The sequence below is a fragment of the Diospyros lotus genome, chromosome 5 (assembly GCF_014633365.1).
Source record: "Diospyros lotus cultivar Yz01 chromosome 5, ASM1463336v1, whole genome shotgun sequence".
Taxonomy (NCBI): Eukaryota; Viridiplantae; Streptophyta; class Magnoliopsida; order Ericales; family Ebenaceae; genus Diospyros; species Diospyros lotus.
The window spans coordinates 34,085,567-34,106,207 of record NC_068342.1 but is presented as its reverse complement, the minus strand read 5'-3'; the positions used below and the strand labels follow the sequence as shown (position 1 = coordinate 34,106,207).

The window sequence follows — 20,641 nt, the reverse complement described above, 5'->3', positions numbered from 1 at the left end:
TTAATTAATTAACTTTATCAATGGTAATTTAATTTCATCAACAATGTTAATTTTATTTTTATAAGTAATTTATAACTGTACAAACTTCTTTAATTATAAATTTAAAGTTCGAATTAAGCGTTGATAACAATATAATCTCTATAATAACCAAGGCACGATGATTGGTGTTGACAATAGTAAAACATTATTATAATAAATAAGTTGATTCCAAGACCAAATTTGCTCTATCAATTATTGGAACTTACCCAAATAAATATTTCAAGTTCATTCAAGCCCTTTTGGCTATAACTATAAATATTTTAATAAAATTTTAAAATTGAAATTTTTCATGTTACTGTCAGTTAATCAGAATATATGATTGTGCTTAGGAAGTGAAGAGTTGAAAATAAACTAAAAATAAAAAGGCGCGTGACGAATCAGAATATAAATTTTGAAACTAGAACAGATCCAGATAGAAACAAAATGAAACTTGAAGGCGCAAGCAGAGCAGATTTGGTATGAGTATAGACTTGAAGATATTAATAATGTACAGAAACAGCAAACACAATTGACTTGAGATCAACAAGCAGCAGCAGCAGCAGCAGCAGCAGCCATTCATAAAAGCTTCCCCTCCCCTTCAACGTCTAGCAGAATGCTGAGGTTCCAGGCACAGGAAAATATAATCACACCCCTTTAAGAAGAAGGTTTCCATTGCAGCTCAATTTGTATCCTCCCATTCCTCGAGTCGATGAGGTGGAACTTCTCGTTGATCCTTTTGTTGTTGACAACATCGGACAGATTGATGTCGATGTACCCCAAAATCTCCTGATTCCAGAAACACACGGTTTAGACATTCAATCAATACATGTATGTATATACAGCAAAAACCCGAAACGGAATCAAACATCATGGCTGGTGTTCTGTTTTGTAATCAGGAGAACCATGTTGGCTCTTCCCCCCACCCCCAAACAAAAAACCAACCAACCAACCAAAACAGTGCAGTTGATACTACTTCTAAGATGCTTCACCTTGTCCATTAAGAATGTCATAGAGAACCTGGTCGTGTCACCTTTTTTTCATACTAAATTACAGAATTCTACAATCGGGGCCATTGATGACAAGATGCTGTTCAAAACATCCAAAACAAAAGTGTAAGCCACCTGCATAATAGCAGAAGAGTACATACTGGGAGGGAATGGGTTCCAGGATTAAGTGTAGTGTTACACTACTGATCACAGAACATGTGGAGCATAAAGGAATTGGCTAGAGACAAGGTATTGACCAATTTAGAGTAGTTTTGAAAACCAATCACGTCCAGAATAGAGTGCATAACATTCCCAAGCATGAAAATCTATAATCCAGGGATGGCTACTTGGACTGAAATTTAGATTCCCAAGCTTTTTGGATAGTGTCTAGGAATCATAAAACCAGCATTTCACTTCCAAACTCGTAATATTTGCTTTTCAAATGTTCAGTTCTATGAGCAACTATTTCAGCCAGATATTTGTACCTTGGGATGCAGTAGGCCAATCCTTGATGAAGTGCTCACAACTTCCACATGAATCCTATCGTGAATAGGAGGCTCTTCCAGCATGAAATGAAATTCCTCTTCCCATCGAGGATCTCTATTTTTCTTTACATGCTGTACAAATAAAAGATTATAACATTATGAGGGTTAAACACACATATTGCATTAAAATTTTACAAGACCACTGATCAACATAACTTCACTACTTTGGCAGTTCACATCACTAAACTATAAATAAGCGAACTAACACACAGTTCACAAACCAATCACTTGTACAAATCAAATATTGTAACATTTTGAGGGTCAAATACACATGGAAGTATTACTAGACCACTAACTAATTGTTAGGAACCCTGTTAGTTGCACTTACAGGCGACATAAAAGGAGGGGGGAAACAGGGGCAGCCAAGGAAAATAACTCAAGGGTAAAAGAGTCGCATTTGGTTAGAGGGGGAATAACAACTCACGTGGCTGCAATGAACTAAGGATTACATATAAAAGGGAAGGGGAAAGGAGAGAGAAGGGATTTGGAAAATTTGGAAGGAGTCATGAGAGAGAGAGAAGGCCCTCTCGAATAGGCCGATTTTTTGCTTTCTTTTGTTTTGTATTCGTTCATAGCTACTGCTGTAAGCTTCTAAAATCGAAGAATTCCTACTGTTCTATTCCTAAATTCAATTAATTGTGTAAGGGTTCTACCAATTTTGGTATCAGAGCCTTGATCCATGGGAGTGATTGTCTCTGAGAGTTGGAGAGTTGGAGGGGAGATTGGAGAGCTATCAACAGCAGATAGAGGGGAGAATGGAGGGATTGCAGGTCGGATTGGATTCGATGAAAAATGAGTTCCAGAGGGTGCAAAATATAGAGAAGAACATGGCAGTGATGTTAGAACAATTCAATCTGCTGATGGAGAAATGGGGGGAGTAGGAAAAGGGAAGGGAAAACAGAGTGGGGAGAACATACCCATGGATTCTTCCCTCACCTTCAAGGATATGCCGAAAGTTGGGAAAAAGAGAAGGGATGTAGGCAGTGGGTTCAAGGGCTTCGGAAGGCTGGAAGTTAGAAGTCAGCGTTTGGAGATGCCTACCTTTGAGAGAGACAATCCCAGTGTTCGAAAATTCGGCCTAGGCGGCCGCCTAAGCGCCGCCTAGGCGCTGAGCGGCAACCGGCCGCATCGATTTAGGGCTACTCGGTAGCCCTATGCGCCATGGCCGACTAATCGGTTCGCGGCGCCGCCTAGGCGGACCAGGCGGCGCCTAACCGCCTGGGCGGCCGCCTGGGTCGCGCACGACCTGGGCCACCTAGGTCGTGCGCGTCTTGGGCCAACCTTTTTTCCCCCTCCCTTTCTCTATTTCCCGATCCCCTTTCCCTTTCTCTCTCTGGTTGTGTTCATCGCGGCTCCTCTCTCTCTCTCTCTCGCCTTCGATCTCTTCTTGGTTGTTCGCCACCACCATTGATCTCTTCTCTTGGTCTTGCTCTCTCGTTGCTGCCGACCTCACCTGTTGCCTGTTGGTCGTTCTCTCTCGTCGCCGTTCGCGTCTTGCTGCGGTATGTATCCAACCATCCATCTTCCTCCGCCAACGCAAGCTTGCCTTTCTGCAGCAACTCAGCAGCAAGCAGCAGCGCAAAGCTACTCATGGCTCGCTTGCATATTGCTTGCTTGCTGCTTCAACGAGCAGCAAGCAAGCAATATGCAAGCTTGCTGCGTCAGCTTGCTGCTTCAAGCAGCAGCTGATTTCATTTCATTTGATGAGTTTTAGTTAAATTTTAATGTATATTATTGAAATTATTCAATACTCAGGGAAAAACAGGAGTCAGGAAGTGAAATGAATGATTCGGATAGGACTGGAAGTACGGGAGCATCGTCCGAGGCCTCCTCAATTCTTAAAAGGAAGTCAAATGATGTCGGATGGGAGTATGGAATGTTAATTGATCCGAAAAATATGGATAAAATTAAATGTAAGTTGTGTGGTAAAATTATGTCTGGAGGTGTTTACAGAGTAAAAGAACACATTGGCCACATTTCTGGAAATGTTTCTGCATGTCCAAAATCTTCTCCAACAGATCAAGCCAAATGTAAGAATGCTATTGCCGAGGCAAAGAATAAGAGGAAAAATAAGAAGAAGGAGGAAGATTTGATGAGATCAACTGTTAATATCTCCGAAAGAGTGGAAGGGGATGATGAAGATGAATTGCAAGAGTTAGGTAGCAGAAAAACGTCCCGTACTCTTGGCCCTATCGATAAGTTTGCAAGCTCCATCAGCCCTGAAACTTGTTTGAGTGCGAGAATGAGCCAAAGGCAACAAACTATTAGTGAAGCATTGTTTAAAGAGAGAACACAGTCTGTTCGTGAATATTGTGTTAGATGGGTGTCTGAAGCCGGTATACCTTTCAATGCGATTGATAATGATAGCTTCAAATTGTTTGTTGAGGCGGTTAGTCAATTTGGGCCGGGCTTCAAACCTCCCAGTCAATACCAATTGAAGGAACCACTATTAAAGGGGGAAGTTGACAGAATAAAAGAGTTATTGAAGAAGCATGAAGAAGAGTGGGCACGAACTGGGTGCTCCATTATGACAGATGCTTGGACAGATAGAAAAAGGAGGAGCATCATGAACCTATGTGTTAATTCTAATGCAGGTACTGCTTTCCTTTCTTCTAGAGAGTCTTCAGATGAAGCACATACAAGTGAACTTATCTTTGAGTATGTAGATAAATGCATTGAGCAAGTTGGGCCACAAAACGTCATCCAAGTAGTAACCGACAATGCTGCCAATAATATGGGAGCGGCAAAATTATTGAAGGTGAAGAGGCCAAATATCTTTTGGACCTCATGTGCTACTCACACCATCAATTTGATGCTTGAAAGTATTGGAAAACTGCCGAAGTATAAGAAAGTCATTGATCAGGCCAAGAGTTTCACAATCTTCATTTATGCACACAATAAGACCTTGTCCTTAATGAGGTCATTTACGAAGAAGAGGGATATAGTGAGACCAAGAGTTACTAGATTCGCTTCTGCTTTCTTGACTTTACAGAGTTTGATGGAGAAAAAGGCCCAATTGAGGGCAATGTTTACCAGCTCCGAATGGGAGGAGTGCAAATGGTCAAAGATTGTTAAAGGGAAAGCAGCCTATGCTACTATGATGAGCATTGCTTTTTGGAATGGTGTGACTATATGCCTTAAAGTTTTTGCACCTTTGGTGAAGGTGCTTCGAATTGTTGATGCGGATAGAAAGCCTTCTATGGGCTTTTTATGTGGAGAGATTAAGCAAGCAAAGGAAGATATTAAGGAGGCCTTAAATAATCTTGAAAAGAACTATAAGCCTATTATGGAGATTATTGAAGCAAGGGTAAAAGATAGGCTAGATAGTCCACTACATTTTGCAGCTTACCTTTTGAATCCCTACTACTTTTTCAAGGATATGGATATACAACTTGATAATGAAGTGATGGATGGACTTTTTAACTGTGTGGAGATGTTTTATCATTATGATGGTGAATTGCAAGGCCATGTTATAAATGTTGAGTTGCCAAAGTATACTCGTAAAGATGGAGCTTTTGGAAAATCGTGGGCAACTCAAGGGTGTGCGAAAAATGATGACAATTATAATCCAGGTATAAAATTCTTTTAATCCTTTCTATTGTGTATTAGTGTATAAATTAAATTTGTTTACTTTATACTTGTTTGACCTATGTAGTTACATGGTGGATGACTTATGGAAATCAAACTCCAAACTTGCAACGAATGGCGAGAAAGATTCTCTCGTTAACCACTAGTTCATCCGGTTGTGAAAGAAATTGGAGCACTTTTGAAGGGGTTAGTTTATATATGAATTATATTTATTTACTATCAATTAGTTATCCTTATTCAGTTATCATTTATATTGATATTGCTTTTATTTTATTTATGTAGATACATACGAAGAAAAGAAATAGACTAGACGTGAATCGATTGAACAATCTAGTCTATGTTCAATTTAATGCGAAATTGATGAACAAGCACAAAAGGGAGAAAGAAAGGAATGTTGATGTGCTACTTGCTAGTGATGCTAGTAATGCACAAGGATGGATCGTTGATGGAGAAGATGATGAAGAAGTTGAGCCTGGTACGGGACTCACTTGGGAAGTGGTTGGTGAAGCATCGGGAGCAGACGAGATGCTTCAAGCTCGAAGAAGTTCTAGGATGAGAGAGCTTCATGAAGATGATTTTCAATCAGAAGAAGAAGATGAGCAAGAAATCAATGAATTTGATTTTGAGTCCGATGAAGATCGTGTATTGGAAGAATATGGAGAGGAAGAAGACCAATTAGATAGTTAGACTTAGATTCTTCGGATATGGTTTATGTTGTATTATTGCTACTTCTACCTTCTTGAACTTATAACTAATATAATAGTTTATTTTTTGAGTCTTAATTCCATTATTTCACTTGTCTTTTCAACTTTGATTTACCTGAAAATAATATCAAATTACATCAAAAGGTTTTTAGAAAAAAAAAAAAAAAATCATTTTTCCTAGTCGCCGCCTAGGCCCCGCCTAGGCGCCCGACTAGCGCCTAGCGCATTTTTGAACACTGGACAATCCTGATGGTTGGGTATTTAGGGCTGAGAGATACTTCGTCGTGAATCAATTGACAGACACGGAGAAGCTGGATTCCATGGCCCTCTATTTTGAAGGTGCTACTCTCTCATGATTCCAGTGGAAACAAAGGTAACGACAGGTGAGGAGCTCAAGGTGGCGTTGAGGAGTAGATTTTGATCCACGCAAGAAGGCATGGTGGAGGAGAGATTCCTCGCTCTCCAGTAGTGGGGATCCATCAAGGACTATCGCCTTTACTTCGAGCCTTTGGCATCACTGCTCGAAGACATGCCAGAGGTCTTACTGGAAGGTCATTTTATCAATGGGTTGAGACCAGATATCAGGGCCAACATGAGGGTGCTGACGCTAACTGGTCTAAAGCAGATGATGGACCTAGCCCAACGGATTGAGGAAAGGAATCAAGTGATCCATGGAAGTACTTCGGACCAAGCCCAAACAAAGGTCAAGCCCCTTCAACCCCAACTTTGAATTACCAGGGAGTGGTGATTTCGCCTCTTTCGCCAACGTCACAAAAATCAGTGACACCCAGTCTCGCCCCCTCACACCAGCCTCTAGCCATCGGAAAGTGGAGCAACCCCTCTTTCAAATGGCTTAGTGAGAGCGAGTTGCAAGCCAAACGGGCAAAGGGCTTATGTTTTCATTGTGATGAGAAGTACTCAATGGGGCAGAAATGCAAGAACAGGGAGTTGCAGGTGATGGTAATTTATGAAGAGGAAAAGGAAGAGGAAAAAAGCACATAGAGGGAGCCGAAGTAGGGGAGAATTCTAGGGAATTGGGAGACACGGTCAAAATGGGGGAAATGGTAGAGCTATCCTTGAATTCGATAGTGGGGTTAACACCTCCACAAACTATGAAGGTAAAGGGGGAAATAGAGGGCTAGGAAGTGGTGGTCCTAATTGATAGTGGAGCTTCCCATAACTTCATCGCTGCTGATCTGGTGCAAAAATTGGGACTGATCCGGACACAAACTAGAGGTTATGGAGTGATCATGGGGTCGAGCATGGCGATACAGGGGGCTGGAGTATGTAAGGGGGTGACCTTATCGTTGCAAAATGTTGAGGTAGTTGAGGACTTCTTGCCATTAGAGCTAGGAAGCTCAGATGTAATCCTCGAGATGAAGTGGTTAGCCACGCTTGGGGAGACACAAGTGGATTGGGGCTCATTAGTTATGAAGTTTAGAGTGGGGGGCACGGTCGTAACACTACATGGGGATCCCAGCCTCAACAAAACACTAGTAACTTTGAAGTCAATGATGAAGGCATTCCAAGAAAATGGAGAAGAAGTGTTGCTAGAATTGGGAACCTTGGCAGCTAAGGTCAACGAAGTGAAAGTGGAAATTCTTGGTGATAAGTGTTTTTTTATACACTTAGATTAGGTCAATGAACTTAGCATTTATTCTATTAATGAGCACGATTTCTATTTTAATTTGTTCAATATTTGGTCATGTAGGTGTGAAGCATGTGTTGAAGACACTTGGAGCAAAAAGTGATGATGTTGTCACATTTTTTGGAGCTAAACTGGGCATTAAAGGCAAGGTCAAAAGTTCACTCGGGGCCGAGGTTGATGAGGTCGCAAAGCATCGAAAGGAGGACGTTATTGGCGAAATGTTGGAAATAAATGAGAAACATCTCACGGTGTTGTCACGCAAAGCATTGTGTGGTAGGGTCGCAGTAAGAATTCATTTCTGTGGCTCACGGTATTATCATGCAAAGCATACCGTGGTAGGGTAGTGATTGTTTAAACTTTATGTGGCTCACGGCCTTATCGCGGAAAGCATTCTGTGGTAAGGCCGTGGTTGGAAAAATAATATGTGGCTCACAGCCCTGCTGTGGCATGCATTCTGTGGTAAGACCGCAGTAAGGCGCAAAACATCGTGAAAATGTCGTTTTAAGCCTGTTTCCTTCCAAATCAAGTGAAGATGGGCTCTTTCAAGAGGCATGACTTTGAAGACTTAGAAACCACTATAAAAAGACTCGTTTTTGGAGAGAGAGAAGAAGGCAAGTTGAGAAAGAAAGATTTTCTTGAAGAACTTCAGTTTTGATTGTATTTTTTTGTTCTTTCTTCTCTCCCACATCATGAACTCCGTTTTTATTATTATTTCATTGGTTGAAACTATATTAGGCTAAATACCTTGTGGCTAGGGTGATTGATGAAACCTAGTTCAATGATGGTTTAATTAAAAGTATTCAGGTATTATCATATTCTTGTCTTTTAAGTTGATTGTTTATTATGCACTAATTTCGTTTTAATGCTTGGCCGCTATTATAACGTGTTTGTAATTTATATTGCCTTTGAGAGATTCAATATAGATTAGCACTTGGTAATAAATGACATAAGATTCGATAATAGATAGAGATACCATTATGCCTTGTGAAATCTTATTTAGATGATCATTGTGGATAAATGCATGTTTGTATACTTGTAGATTAATTATAGATAATTAATCTCATATGTAAGCATAGATTTGATTGAACATCGAGAGAGGCTTTTGATTAACTTAGGATCATCGATTTTCAGCTCAAAGCAAGAATTATAAAACTTGATCACTGAAAGATTAAACTAATTAAAGAACTACGATGAATTCATGAACCCTAGTGCATTAGATTTCTGCATTTAAAAATCCAAAGGGTTGTTTTGCGTTTTTAGTTAGTCATTCAATTTTAATTAATATAATACCTACAGTGAATAATTTCTTTATTGTGTGTGGCTTGTTAAACTTGACAGTGGTTAAAGTGGGGATCAAAAGCTAATCCTCGTGGGAATGATTTATCATTATATTACTTGTTAAGATTCCGTTCACTTGCGGGAAAAAATACACGTACACTTGGCATTCTGCAAGAGCTGCTAACAGACTTCAGGGAAGTGTTTGAAGAGCCATGTTGCAACCGGGGGTCCCTCCAGTAAGTGCACAACCTTACTGCTACCCCCACCTCCAAAAAAATGAGATTGAGAGGTTGGTTCAGGAGATGTTGGCATCATGGCTCATTAGGCCGAGTATTAGCCCATTTTCCAATCATGTGTTGTTAGTCCAGAAGAAGAATGGTGGCTGGAGATTTTATGTGGACTACTGGGCTTTAAACAAGGTAACAATCCCCAATAAATTTCCAATTCCAGTTATTGAAGAGTTACTAAATGAGCTAAATGGAGCTGCAATTCTTTCTAAGTTAGACTTGAAATTGGGGTATCATCAGACACGAATCGCACCTAATGACATTCCAAAAATTGCTTTTCTCACATGAGGGTCATTAAGAATTTTTGGTTATGCCGTTTGGTTTAACAAATGCACCCACCACATTCCAATCCTTAATGAACAAGATTTTTAAAGAGCACTTGAGGCAGTTTGTTTTGGTATTTTTTAATGACATTTTGGTTTATAGTAAGAATATGGCCGAACACAAGGAGCATTTGAGGTGCGTATTACAGGTCCTAACAACTCGTCGGTTGTATGCTAAGTCAGTTTGGGCAACGGGAGATTGAGTATTTAGGGCATGTCATCTCACAAAAAGGTGTGGCTGTAGATAGCACTAAAGTAAAGGTGGTTATGGAGTGGCCCAGCCCTAAATCTTTGCACAAACTCCGAGGGTTCTTAGGCCTTACAAGGTATTATCGGAGATCTGTGAGCAACTATGGCAAATTGGCATGGCCATTAATAGAGCGCCTCCGGAAGGATAACTTCTTTTGGAAAAAGTTAGTGGATCAAACTTTTTTGTCCCTCAAAAGGGCTATGACAGATCTGCAGATGTTGGCCTTACAGGACTTCTCAAAGGAATTCATTGTGGAGATAGATGCTTCGGGGCATGGATTAGGGGGCGGTTTTGATGCAGAAGTAACAGCCTCTTGCTTTCTTCAGCCACACCCTAATCCAAGTGGTCAAAATAAATCGATGTACAAGAGGGAGTTGATGGCGATAGTATTCGCAATGAGGAAATGGAGACATTATCTATTGAGGCAGAAATTTGTTATTTAGACCGATCAGCAAAGCCTTAAGTTTTTTATGGAGCATTGAGCGATCAGTCCGAAATGTCAAAAATGGGTGGTGAAGCTAATGGGATACAATTTTGAGATCCAATATCACCCCAGGTTAGAGAATTCACCTCGGGTTAGAGAATCGAGCAAGGGATGCCCTCTCACGCCTCCACTCCCCTCTCACGTTGATGGCCCTCATCATTCCTCAAGTCTTGCAGCTAGACGATCTTAAAAAAGAGGTCGAGGAAGATAATACACTCCAATGAATTGTTAGGGAGGTGTAGGCTGATCCTTCTAGCAAACCCGATTTTGCGTGGGTGGATGGCCATTTGCTATTCAAAGGGAAGTTGTATCTTCCTAAGGGCTCCACCCTAATTCAATTGATGTTAAAGGAAGGACACGATGAGCAGATTGGGGGCCATTCTGGTTTCCTCAAGACTTAAAACGAATATCCGCTAATGTATATTGGGCTGGGATGAAGCGGGGCATTCATCAATATGTCTTTAATGCCCAATATGCCAACAGAGTAAATATGTGGCACTATTGTCGGGTGGTCTGCTGCAGCCACTCCCTATTCCTCATCAAATCTAGGAGGATGTGTCTATGGATTTCATTGAGGGGTTGCCAAAATCAGCGGGAAGGGATTCTATTTTAGTGGTTGTAGATCGACTAAGTATGGACATTTTATTGCTTTGAAACATCCATTTACAGCAGCCAACATAGCAAAGGTCTTTGTGAAGGAGATTGTCCGGTTACATGGTGTTCCAAACTCTATCGTTTCCAATAGAGATAAAATCTTTGTCAACTATTTTTGGGAAGAACTATTCAGGTTGCAAGGCACTAAGTTGAATAGAAGCACCTCCTATCACCCTCAGACCGATAGCCAAACGAAGGTCCTTAACCATACTTTGGAGACGTACCTCAGATATTTTTCTTCCTCCAAGCCAAAGGCATGGTGCAGTTGGCTTCCTTGGGCTGAATATTGGTATAATACCTCTTACCATGTTTCCTCAAAATTAACTTCATTTCAAATAATCTATGGGCATGAACCTCTCCCCTTGATGAGATTTGAGAAGGGAACAATGGTTGTTTTTGTAATAGAACAATAGTTGCTGGAGCGTGATTCAGTTTTGGAGTTGTTGTAGGCCCAATTGTTGCGGGTGCGAGCAAGAATGAAAGACATAGCAGATAAAAGGCGGCATGACGTTCATTTTGAGGTTGGCAAATTGGTTTATGTGAAAATCTGCCCCCTACAGATAGAAGACATTGGCTACAGGCTGAATGAGAAACTGTCACCTCAGTTCTACGAACCTTTTGCAGTGGATAAAAGGACCAGGAAGATGACATACAAGCTGTCTCTACCGCCCTCCTGTGCCATTCACCCGTATTTCATGTCTCCCAGCCCTGCAAAGCTGAAGGAGCAGTGCAGAAGGCGACAAAAATCCCTAACCAGTTAACTATTGAGCTAGAGATGAAAGTGGAGCCAGAATTTCTACTGGGGGTAAGGTCGAGCACGGAAAAAAACTTGAGGAGCCTAGATGTTCTATCCAATGGAAGGGGTTGCCACCCCTGGAGGCAACTTGGGAGCCATACCATCAAATACTGCATCAATTCCCTGAGTTTCACCTTGAGGACAAGGTGAGTCTCAAGGGCGGGAGTAATGTTAGGACCCCTGTTAATCGCACTTACCAACAACGGAGGGGGGAAACAGAGGCAGCCAAGGAAAATGACTCAAGGGCAAAAGAGTCACATTTGGTTAGGGAGGGAATAACAACTCATGTGGCTGGAACGGACTAAGGATTACATATAAAAGGGAAGGGGAAAGGAGAGAGAAGGGATCTGGATAATTTGGAAGGAGTCATGGGAGAGAGAAGGACCTCTCGAATAGGGCAATTTTTTGCTTTCTTTTGTTTTGTATTCGTTTGTAGCTACTGCTGTGAGCTTCTGTAATTGAAGAATTCCTATTGTTCTATTGCTAAATTCAATCAATTGTGTAAGGGTTCTACCACTAATCAACATAACTAGTCCACTATGATGGCATGGCATAACCAATATATAAATGCATAACTCCATCAACTAGCTTATGCGGTTCACAAACCATTCAATAACAGAACTAAGACAATTGTAAATAGAAACGTTCAACATGTTCACTTGAAAGACAACATTGCATGAAACAATTTTCAGTTTTCTACCTTTCTGTAACTAACTTCATGTCTGAAATAAATATTTATCACTAACATATCCATCAGAAGATTTTTTTTTTTATAATTGTATCCATCAGTTGAAACTATCCTTGGATTCTTATTTATGAAATATTAGTATCAAAATGCCTTTTAGGGTAAAAACAGAGACATAATAACTAATCGTGCACCTTAGTTTTCTTCTCCTCCCCTCTGAAAATGATCCTTGCATAAGGATTGGTGTGATGTTTTCCTTCAACATCTTGTGCTTCGTGAATTATAACCACAAGCATGCCTCCACCAGCAGGTGCCCCTTCAGGAGCTTTTTCACCTTCGATGTCATTTGCAATGTTGTCCTCCTTAAAGGGTTTATATGTCAATTCCACCACAAGCTGCCCACGTAACTTATCATTTTCAGCATCATCGGGATTCATATTTTTCAGGAGATTGCAAGTAGTAACTTTTGGTTCATCAGGGGAAAGTTCTTTCAAAGGAATTACATTCATGCCCATCTTTTCAGGTTTACCAACCTAAAACAGGAATAAACAGGGTTGAGAGGCATAATTTGATGATACAAGAACAAATTTCAAACTTGCATTTTGAATTTGAAATATATACCTGCTCCCAATCATAAACATTGAGTTCTAAAACTTGGGTCTCCGGATCTTTAACAACCATGTTAAACTCCTCATTCCATTCAGGGTTCAGGCTCTTGTGCTTAACCGTAGTTTTCTTTGATTGAACCTTATCTTCAGTGAGCTTTAACTTTACAAAAGGGTCTGAACCACCCAGCAGGTCTTTTTTTCTAAGTTTCATTGCCCTCAGAACCTTCACATGAAGGATTCCTACAGGCCTCTTCATGGCTCTGCAAATTCAAGTGATTGTCTTGGTAAGGAAATAAGTATGACAACAATGAAGATGTTTGAACATCAAGGATGGATTTAGAAAGATATACTTAGTTGGATCCATGATTGCTACTTCTAGGATTCTGGGCCATAGATACATGTTGGCAACCTGGTCTTTGATAAGCTCCTGTAGTAATATATAGAAAGAAAAAAAAAAAAAAAGCACCTGTAAGAATTTTTAAACTGAAATGCAGATAAAATAGCTGGCAGTGAGAAAGAAAACTCCTAGTGATACCCTGACTGAAGGACAGGAAAAGTTGATCTAGAAAAATGACAGCAATACACCGCTCTTCTCAACAGAGATAAAATTAGACTTCCTCTTATATGAAAATGCATCCACACAAAGAATGGATCAACACAGGTATTCTAGTTCCTATTCTTCACCAAATCATGAGCTTCACTAAATCTAGAGCACATGCAGACCAACGCCATCTCCAGGTTGAGTGGAACAAAAGATAGGATGAGGATATCCCTCTCTTGCTTTCTTGAAGCCAAAAATGAAATATCAAAAAGTGCACAGGTGCATATAGAGACCATCTAGTTCTAAAACAAACATGTAAGGTGTCATTGAGCTAGATATACAGAATATTACCAGTTCCACTCCATCAAAAAATAGGTACCAACTAGTATAATCTGAATGAGATGGCAACAAACGTTATCAAAATGAATAATAAACAGAGTTACCAAATAAGTACATGTGGGTTCTCAAATAGATTATGTCCTAGAAGTAGAGGTGGGATGCAGTTTAGTATCAATTAAGATACATAAATAATTGTTGCGAAGTAGCAATCACCATCCATGTAACTGAAGCTTCCAATAGTATGTTCTTCCCATCAATCACAAATTTCTTTTTTTTTTCTTTTTTAAATAATGATGGAAAACCTGCATCCACTACCCTTTGGGTGTAAACTACATGCATTGAGCATGCACAATAACCTGCAAACTACACACATCAAGCAAGGACACAAAAATCTGTGTATTGGCTTGCTCCCAGGAAGTTCTTTTCACTATGGTCTCTTACCATCAGCCCAACCCTTAAGTCTGAATCACAAATATCTATATCAAGTTAAATGATCTGCAATGATTTATTCCTGAACTTCAAACCCTAGTGTATAGATCATATGGATTGCTCAACTGAACTCAATGAAGCAATATGTTCCAACTACTTGCAGCTAGAATAGGAATGTCTAGAGAGAGGGAGAGAGAACCTATAATTATCAGCATGGATAGTTGTACCTGAACGAACCTGTACAGACCAGGAACTGACATAAGATCAGCCCCAAGGAGCTTAAGTCCAAAGTCCACATGTGGCTGCAAGAGTAAAGATAAGCAGTTATAAAGAAGAAGAAGCCAAAAGGGTCATTCAATACAAAATACTTCCCCACAATAATGTTTGAAGGGCATCCCAAGTGCACAATGCTCCTTGGTGACTGGATTGTCACAAGTTTGAGTTGCGGAAACAATCCCTTTGCAAAACAAGGATAAAGCTGTCCAAAAAATGACCCTCCCCAACAAAGATATCTAAAAGCTTAAAATATTTAGTGGCTGAAAACAGTAAGGCTACTCTGGCCAAGTGTATGTGCTCAGAAGGACTTTATTGGCTATGGTTAAAGTACCAGAGTCCATAGGTATAAAATAGCAGGTGAAGGTTTGCTCAATAGGCTCTAAAGTTATTGCACAATAAAAAAAATAAAATAATTTACTGTTAGAAGAGCAAACCTTTTCCATGAGAGACACGCAGATTTTGGCGAAACAAGGAAAGCTTGGCACCAATGGCTTTAGAGTTATTCGTGGCGCAGCAAATATTTGCAAATCCACCACCTGAAATTCTCCAAGAGTTATGTAGTTAACACTTAGTGCAGCTAATAAAGACTCTGGGTATCAGCATTCAGAAATCAGAATGCTGATAAAGTATTACCCTTAATAATAACAATGAGAAAAAAATCCATTACCTGAATGTTTGCTTTCAAGCCGAATGCTTTGACAGCAACAGTGACATTAGGATTTCCTGCCCATTTCACGGATGGTTCCATAATCAACTCCTTCTCATCAGTAATATAGACTTTCATACCTGCGAAGAATGACATGTGCTGGAAAAATTATGGCAAGTCTTGTAAGCAAATTATCAACAGCTTATGCTTTCCAAATTAATTACTAGAATGAACATAATGAGATAGAAACTCATCCTTTTCCTATAATAAATATATCAAATGGATCAAAAGATGGAGATATTTTAAGGACTAAAAGAAGTGGTGTCTGAGATGTACATTAGGTATCAAGGACCTCAAATTCAATACTGATAGTAGAATTTTTCACTGAGCTGTGGCACAAGCAGACACTAAAATCAAGCGTTTCAATGGGAACAATAGTACTGATTAAGCATGTGCATATATTGAGAAACTTCTGAACCCCAAAGCATATTCAAACCTAAAAACTACTCCCCCCACCCCCACCACCCCCCAAAAAAACACAAAAACAAGGAACAAACAAAACAAAAGAAGAGAAAATAAACCAACTTAAGTCCCATTTAAATAATAGCAGCAGGTGAATATGTGTGCCAGTAATGGTGTATACATGAGTTTGGATGGTGATGGAATTTTGTAAAAACATATCTTTATAAACAAAAAAGGTGAAAAGGGGGAATTCCAGAACTATCAATGTTCAATGATTATTAGGCATAACAGCATTATATCAATTATGCAATGGAAGGTGACTTTGCCAGAACATTCTTTTTTTAAATAAAAAGGGTAACTCTAGCGCACAAGACTCCCTGCTTTACAAGGGTCGGGGGAGGGTTGTTTTCAGATGCAACCTTACCCTTGATTTGCAAGGGGTTTGTTTCCTCAACTCAAACCCATCACCCTCTGGTCACAGGGCAGCAATCTTACCATTGCTACGAAGGCCATACCTCATTCTTCTTTTCAATAGATAAAAAATAACCAACACAAAAACAAAAGGGGGACGGGGGAAGAGGGCAAAGAGATAAAAAAGAAAGAAGAATTAAAGAGAAGAATAACAACTAAAATAAATAAACAACAAAAAAGGCTCCAGAGATAAGACAGGAATCTTTGAAAACCAGGAAAATAAGTGGGTACCATTTACACAAACACCCCCCCCTAATGCTCTAGATTCTCAAAACTCTCAAATTTCATTCGCACCAAATATGCCACATGATGCCAATCCTACTAAGCAAACCCAACTCCAAAAAAGTCAATCCTAACAAAGAAGCCAGCATCACCCACTAAACAACAAAAACAAAGGAAAACTTGCCAAAAATATATCTATTACAAGATTCTTACACAGACCCGTTGTCAATATCATTTGGACTAAATGAATAGTTCTATTCCATCCACTCTCCTCACACCACACAGGCTGTTATTGTCCCACCATGTTTTTCCTGGTCTTCCTTTACCTCTTCCGCTAAATGCTTAGTTCTATTCCATCCACTCTCCTCACACCACATGAGCTGCGATTCGCCTTCTTTTCACATGACCAAACCATATTAATCCTGTCTCGCACCTCTTATCTTCAATAGGAGCCACTCTAACCTAATTACCAATAACCTCATTTCTAATCTTATCTTTCTTTTTCTTTTTTCTCTTTTTTTCATTTCTGGTATGGCCACATATATCACAGCATCATCATCTCCATTACACTCATATTTTGCACATATTGGTGTTTTATTGCCCAATATTCTATGCCACAAAACAAAACCAGTCGTGTAACTTTTCCTTCTAGCTTTAATGAAATCTTACTTTTAATGCAATGGAATCTTTAGGGGCTATTTAGTTAAAAAAAAATTCCTGTTTTTCATCTCCAATTCTCTACTTTATCTCTATTGTTCGCTTTCCAAAGAAAATTCAGAAAACATGTTCAACTGATAAATGTGGAAATTATTTTCTTATCTTTTAAATTGAAAAAAGTGATCCAAATGGTTATATAGAACATGTTTTCAATTATTATGTAATGTAATATGTTGCTAATAATCATGTGATTATAATATTAAAATAATAATAATTATACTATTATACAATTAATATTATTGACACAATATTTATAATATTGCTAATACTATACTTTTATTGATAATTATTAAAGTTATTATATCAAAATTATGAATAAATCATATTTATATTATTATAAAAATGACATTGCTAGTAGAATATTCAATATATTGCTACAATATTAATGATACTGATTATTATTTTTATTCATTTCTAAAATTTTAGAAATTTTATAAGATTGAAATTGTTGTTATTGAATTCTGACTATTTCTTATTAATCAATTATATTATTTATTAATATTTTTACTATATTAATAGTATTAATATTTTCATATTATTAACACAACATATCAAGCCCTAATCTCACTAGATAAGGTCCAATACATGAATTCTAACTCGTCAATCATAGAATTCATGATGTCAAATCTAGCAAGTTTTACATTGATTGTGTCTGTCAGCTACCTAATGTAACTCTCTTCCTTTATCCAAGTTTGAGACCAATTGTAAATAGGAGGAACACTTTCAAAACTAGAAGTTTTGACTATTAGTCAATTTTATAATTATTGATTATTCCTAGGGTGCATGAAATCCCTAGTCATAACAAATAACAAACAACATACAAAACCCAACATTGTCAATGAGATACTGAATTGAGATCTAGGACCTAACTTGCTCTTAAGCAATAAGTAAGATATGAAACATTTTCTAATACCATCCTCTTGATTGAAACAAAAGAAGTCTCAAGCTGCTAAATACTAGAGCACATGCAAGTGCTTGGGAAGGAGAAAACATCTCTTTTGTCCTTTTCGAAGATTAGTTTCTTTTTTTCTTTTTTTAATCTTATGGACTCACAAACGAGAAATTTAGTATCTAATTAATAGGTATATAAGCATAAATATAACATATATTGAGCTTTTCAATCAGAATTTAAGCTGTAAAATATTAAAGAATGAAAAAACAACAATAAACAAGGTGTATCTGTTTCACCGACCTTGGAACGTTGGTGGAAGAGTCCCCAAAGTAAATGTCTCAAATTCAACAGAATCAATCTTATACTTCGGAGTTTGCTCAGCAATAATGGGTTTTGCAATACTTATAGCAGTCTTGCATATTGCCTGGTGAGGAGTTGGGGGAGCCAGCAACAAATACTCAGAAAAGTTAAATGAAGCAACTATCTACTATATGGTTCCAACATCATCAGAAACATAAAAATACCTTGTCCAGATAAGGCCACATATACTCGATAAACTTGTTTAGCCAATCAATCTTTACGAAAACAAAAACAAACAAAACATTATCAAAACATAGTGCACACAAGAAATGGGAAGACAACAGTAATAGCAGGCAATATCAACCACCTACACGATCATAATCTGGATTTTTCACCCAAAGAGGAATCTCAGGAAGCAGTCTCTGCAATGTCCCAGAATCTTGTTCAACCAATGGTCGAATAACAGGGTCCTGGACAAGCCAATAGTCAGGGCCAACAAATATTCAGACAACTGAAATTGCAAATGACTGGTAAATTTAACACACACAACATGCAGGGTGATCTGAAGCCCCATGTACAACTTTAACATTGGAAAAGACATTGGGGGGGGGGGGGGGGGGAAGAAAAAGAAAAGTTAAAATTAATCTATTGATGCCGTGTTGTTTAAGAAAAGAAAAAAAAAAAAGAACTAATAACCGTTCCATCTCTGAATAAGGTCAGTCAAAAAATCATCAACTTTGCCTCTTCAGTTCAGTAGGTAGTCATGGTTCACCATCATTGATGTTGGAGATAAATTGAGATGCTCAAAACAAATAGATTACCCCATGGAATCTATAAATAGACAGTACAGATAATGCTAAATTTGGAAAGCTCAATTCAGTCGCATCTAAAAGCATTTTTTAATCAATGACTGTCCCAGCATCACATTCTGAGTCAAGATATCAAGCAGCTAATACTAATCTCACCTCAGTAAGCAGGCTCAATCTCCTATATTGAAAAAGGGAAGGAAAAGAACAGAAAAACTTCAGGACATCTACAAATGAAGTATTTCTAACCCAAATTCTCCAGATAATACAGATTATAGACAATGAAAAGCATTACATTAATATATAATATAATATATATATATATACACGCACACGCACACGATAGAAAAAATCTGATAATTCTTCCCAACAACCAAATGCACACCCAAGAAATTGTTAAATCTCGAATACCATCTCAAAAAACCCAATCCATCTAACTCCAAACCAAACTCTCTCCCGATCCTATGTAACAGCGCAAGCGTTTAATTTCACATCTAATACCATATCACATGCAAACAAATAAAAAGAACAACAAATTCCATAAGAACACCAATATCAACACAATATACCCAGAGAGAGAGAGAGAGAGAGACCTTAACATCAGTGGGCTGGAAGTAGATGAAGAGGAAGTACCCAATTAGCAGGCCGGCAGAGAGCCCGACTCCGAATCCCGTAAACCCCATCAAAGTACTCAACAAACCCATCTTCAATCACACTCTTCCACAACTCCTAGAAAACTCGAAATCAGCCCCAAAAACCAGTGTTCCTCGGCTCTATCTAAACCCACCCTTACTTTCCAACCGAACCCACATCCATAAAGTTCCAGAACAACAAACAACAGCAGATCTTGTCGATTTCCTCCTCGAATCGCCACCAAAATAATTGGATAAAAAAGAGTCGCTCAGAAATGCTTTGGGAGTGACGAGGAGAGAAGGCGGAGGGAGACAGCTTTTCTGGTTTTGAAAGTTTAATGCGTTTTTTACGCGACGCCAACACGTTATGCTTTGGTGCTCCAATTGGGCCACCGTTTCAACAGGGAAATTATTTTGTCTTTTTCAAATTCATATATCATTATCTCCTATTATTATTATTATTATATTTAAGTTGTTACCTTTTTAAGCCAAATTAAATCTTCTATAAATATAATGAATCTTTTATTATTTTATTTATTTTATTTTTAATCTTTCAATATTTTTATTAATTAATAAAATATTTTAAGATACCCTATATTTATTATTAACCAAAAAAAATATTTGAGTGTCAACAATAATGTGTAATTATTATATTTTTTAAATAAAATAAAATATATTAAATACACTTTAACAAATGTCCTTATTAACAATACCTGAATGATATTTAGTGATACTAATAAGATTTATTACAAATGTCCTTATTAATAATATTGTTTATTACAAAAAGAAAAAACCCAACTTTTGTTATATTTTCAATCACTTACTAAATATTTAAATTTTTTAATATTAAATTTAAACTTTTAATTCATATTAATTAGCATCATTATATGTCTCAATTAAATAACATGTTTTTTTGAAAGAAAATTAATTAAATAAAATAATTTAAAATATCACAACATTTTCTTTTAAATATCTTATTTGTTAAATATGACAGAGTAAATTAGATATTTTAATAATATTAATAAAAAAATTAATACTCCAGACAAATCGTATA

The 20,641-nt window shown here is 38.1% G+C and overlaps 1 protein-coding gene across 1 annotated transcript; it reads right to left on the bottom strand.

The window, feature by feature from the left end:
* Window positions 1–414: 414 nt before the first annotated feature.
* Window positions 415–19,936, bottom strand: LOC127801791 (synaptotagmin-1-like). Its single transcript, XM_052337194.1, has 12 exons — window positions 19,549–19,936; window positions 18,521–18,619; window positions 18,374–18,424; window positions 18,150–18,273; window positions 15,107–15,225; window positions 14,874–14,975; window positions 14,391–14,465; window positions 13,205–13,281; window positions 12,868–13,114; window positions 12,441–12,779; window positions 1,490–1,621; window positions 415–804 (listed from the first exon to the last, which is right to left on the bottom strand). Exons 1-12 carry the CDS (start codon window positions 19,657–19,659, stop codon window positions 673–675), a joined length of 1,608 nt encoding a protein of 535 aa, XP_052193154.1. The 5' UTR covers window positions 19,660–19,936; the 3' UTR covers window positions 415–672.
* Between the last annotated feature and the right edge of the window lie 705 nt (window positions 19,937–20,641).

What these genes read in the sequence shown, in the direction of transcription:
- LOC127801791 (XM_052337194.1), bottom strand. Translation starts at nt 19,659, where the DNA reads ATGGGTTTGTTGAGTACTTTGATGGGGTTTACGGGATTCGGAGTCGGG. An exon ending in TCTTCCACCAACGTTCCAAG is followed by an intron (nt 15,226 to 18,149) that starts GTCGGTGAAACA and finishes CATTCTTCGCAG; the next exon opens with GTATGAAAGTCTATATTACT. An exon ending in GCTTGAAAGCAAACATTCAG is followed by an intron (nt 14,976 to 15,106) that starts GTAATGGATTTT and finishes GGAGAATTTCAG; the next exon opens with GTGGTGGATTTGCAAATATT.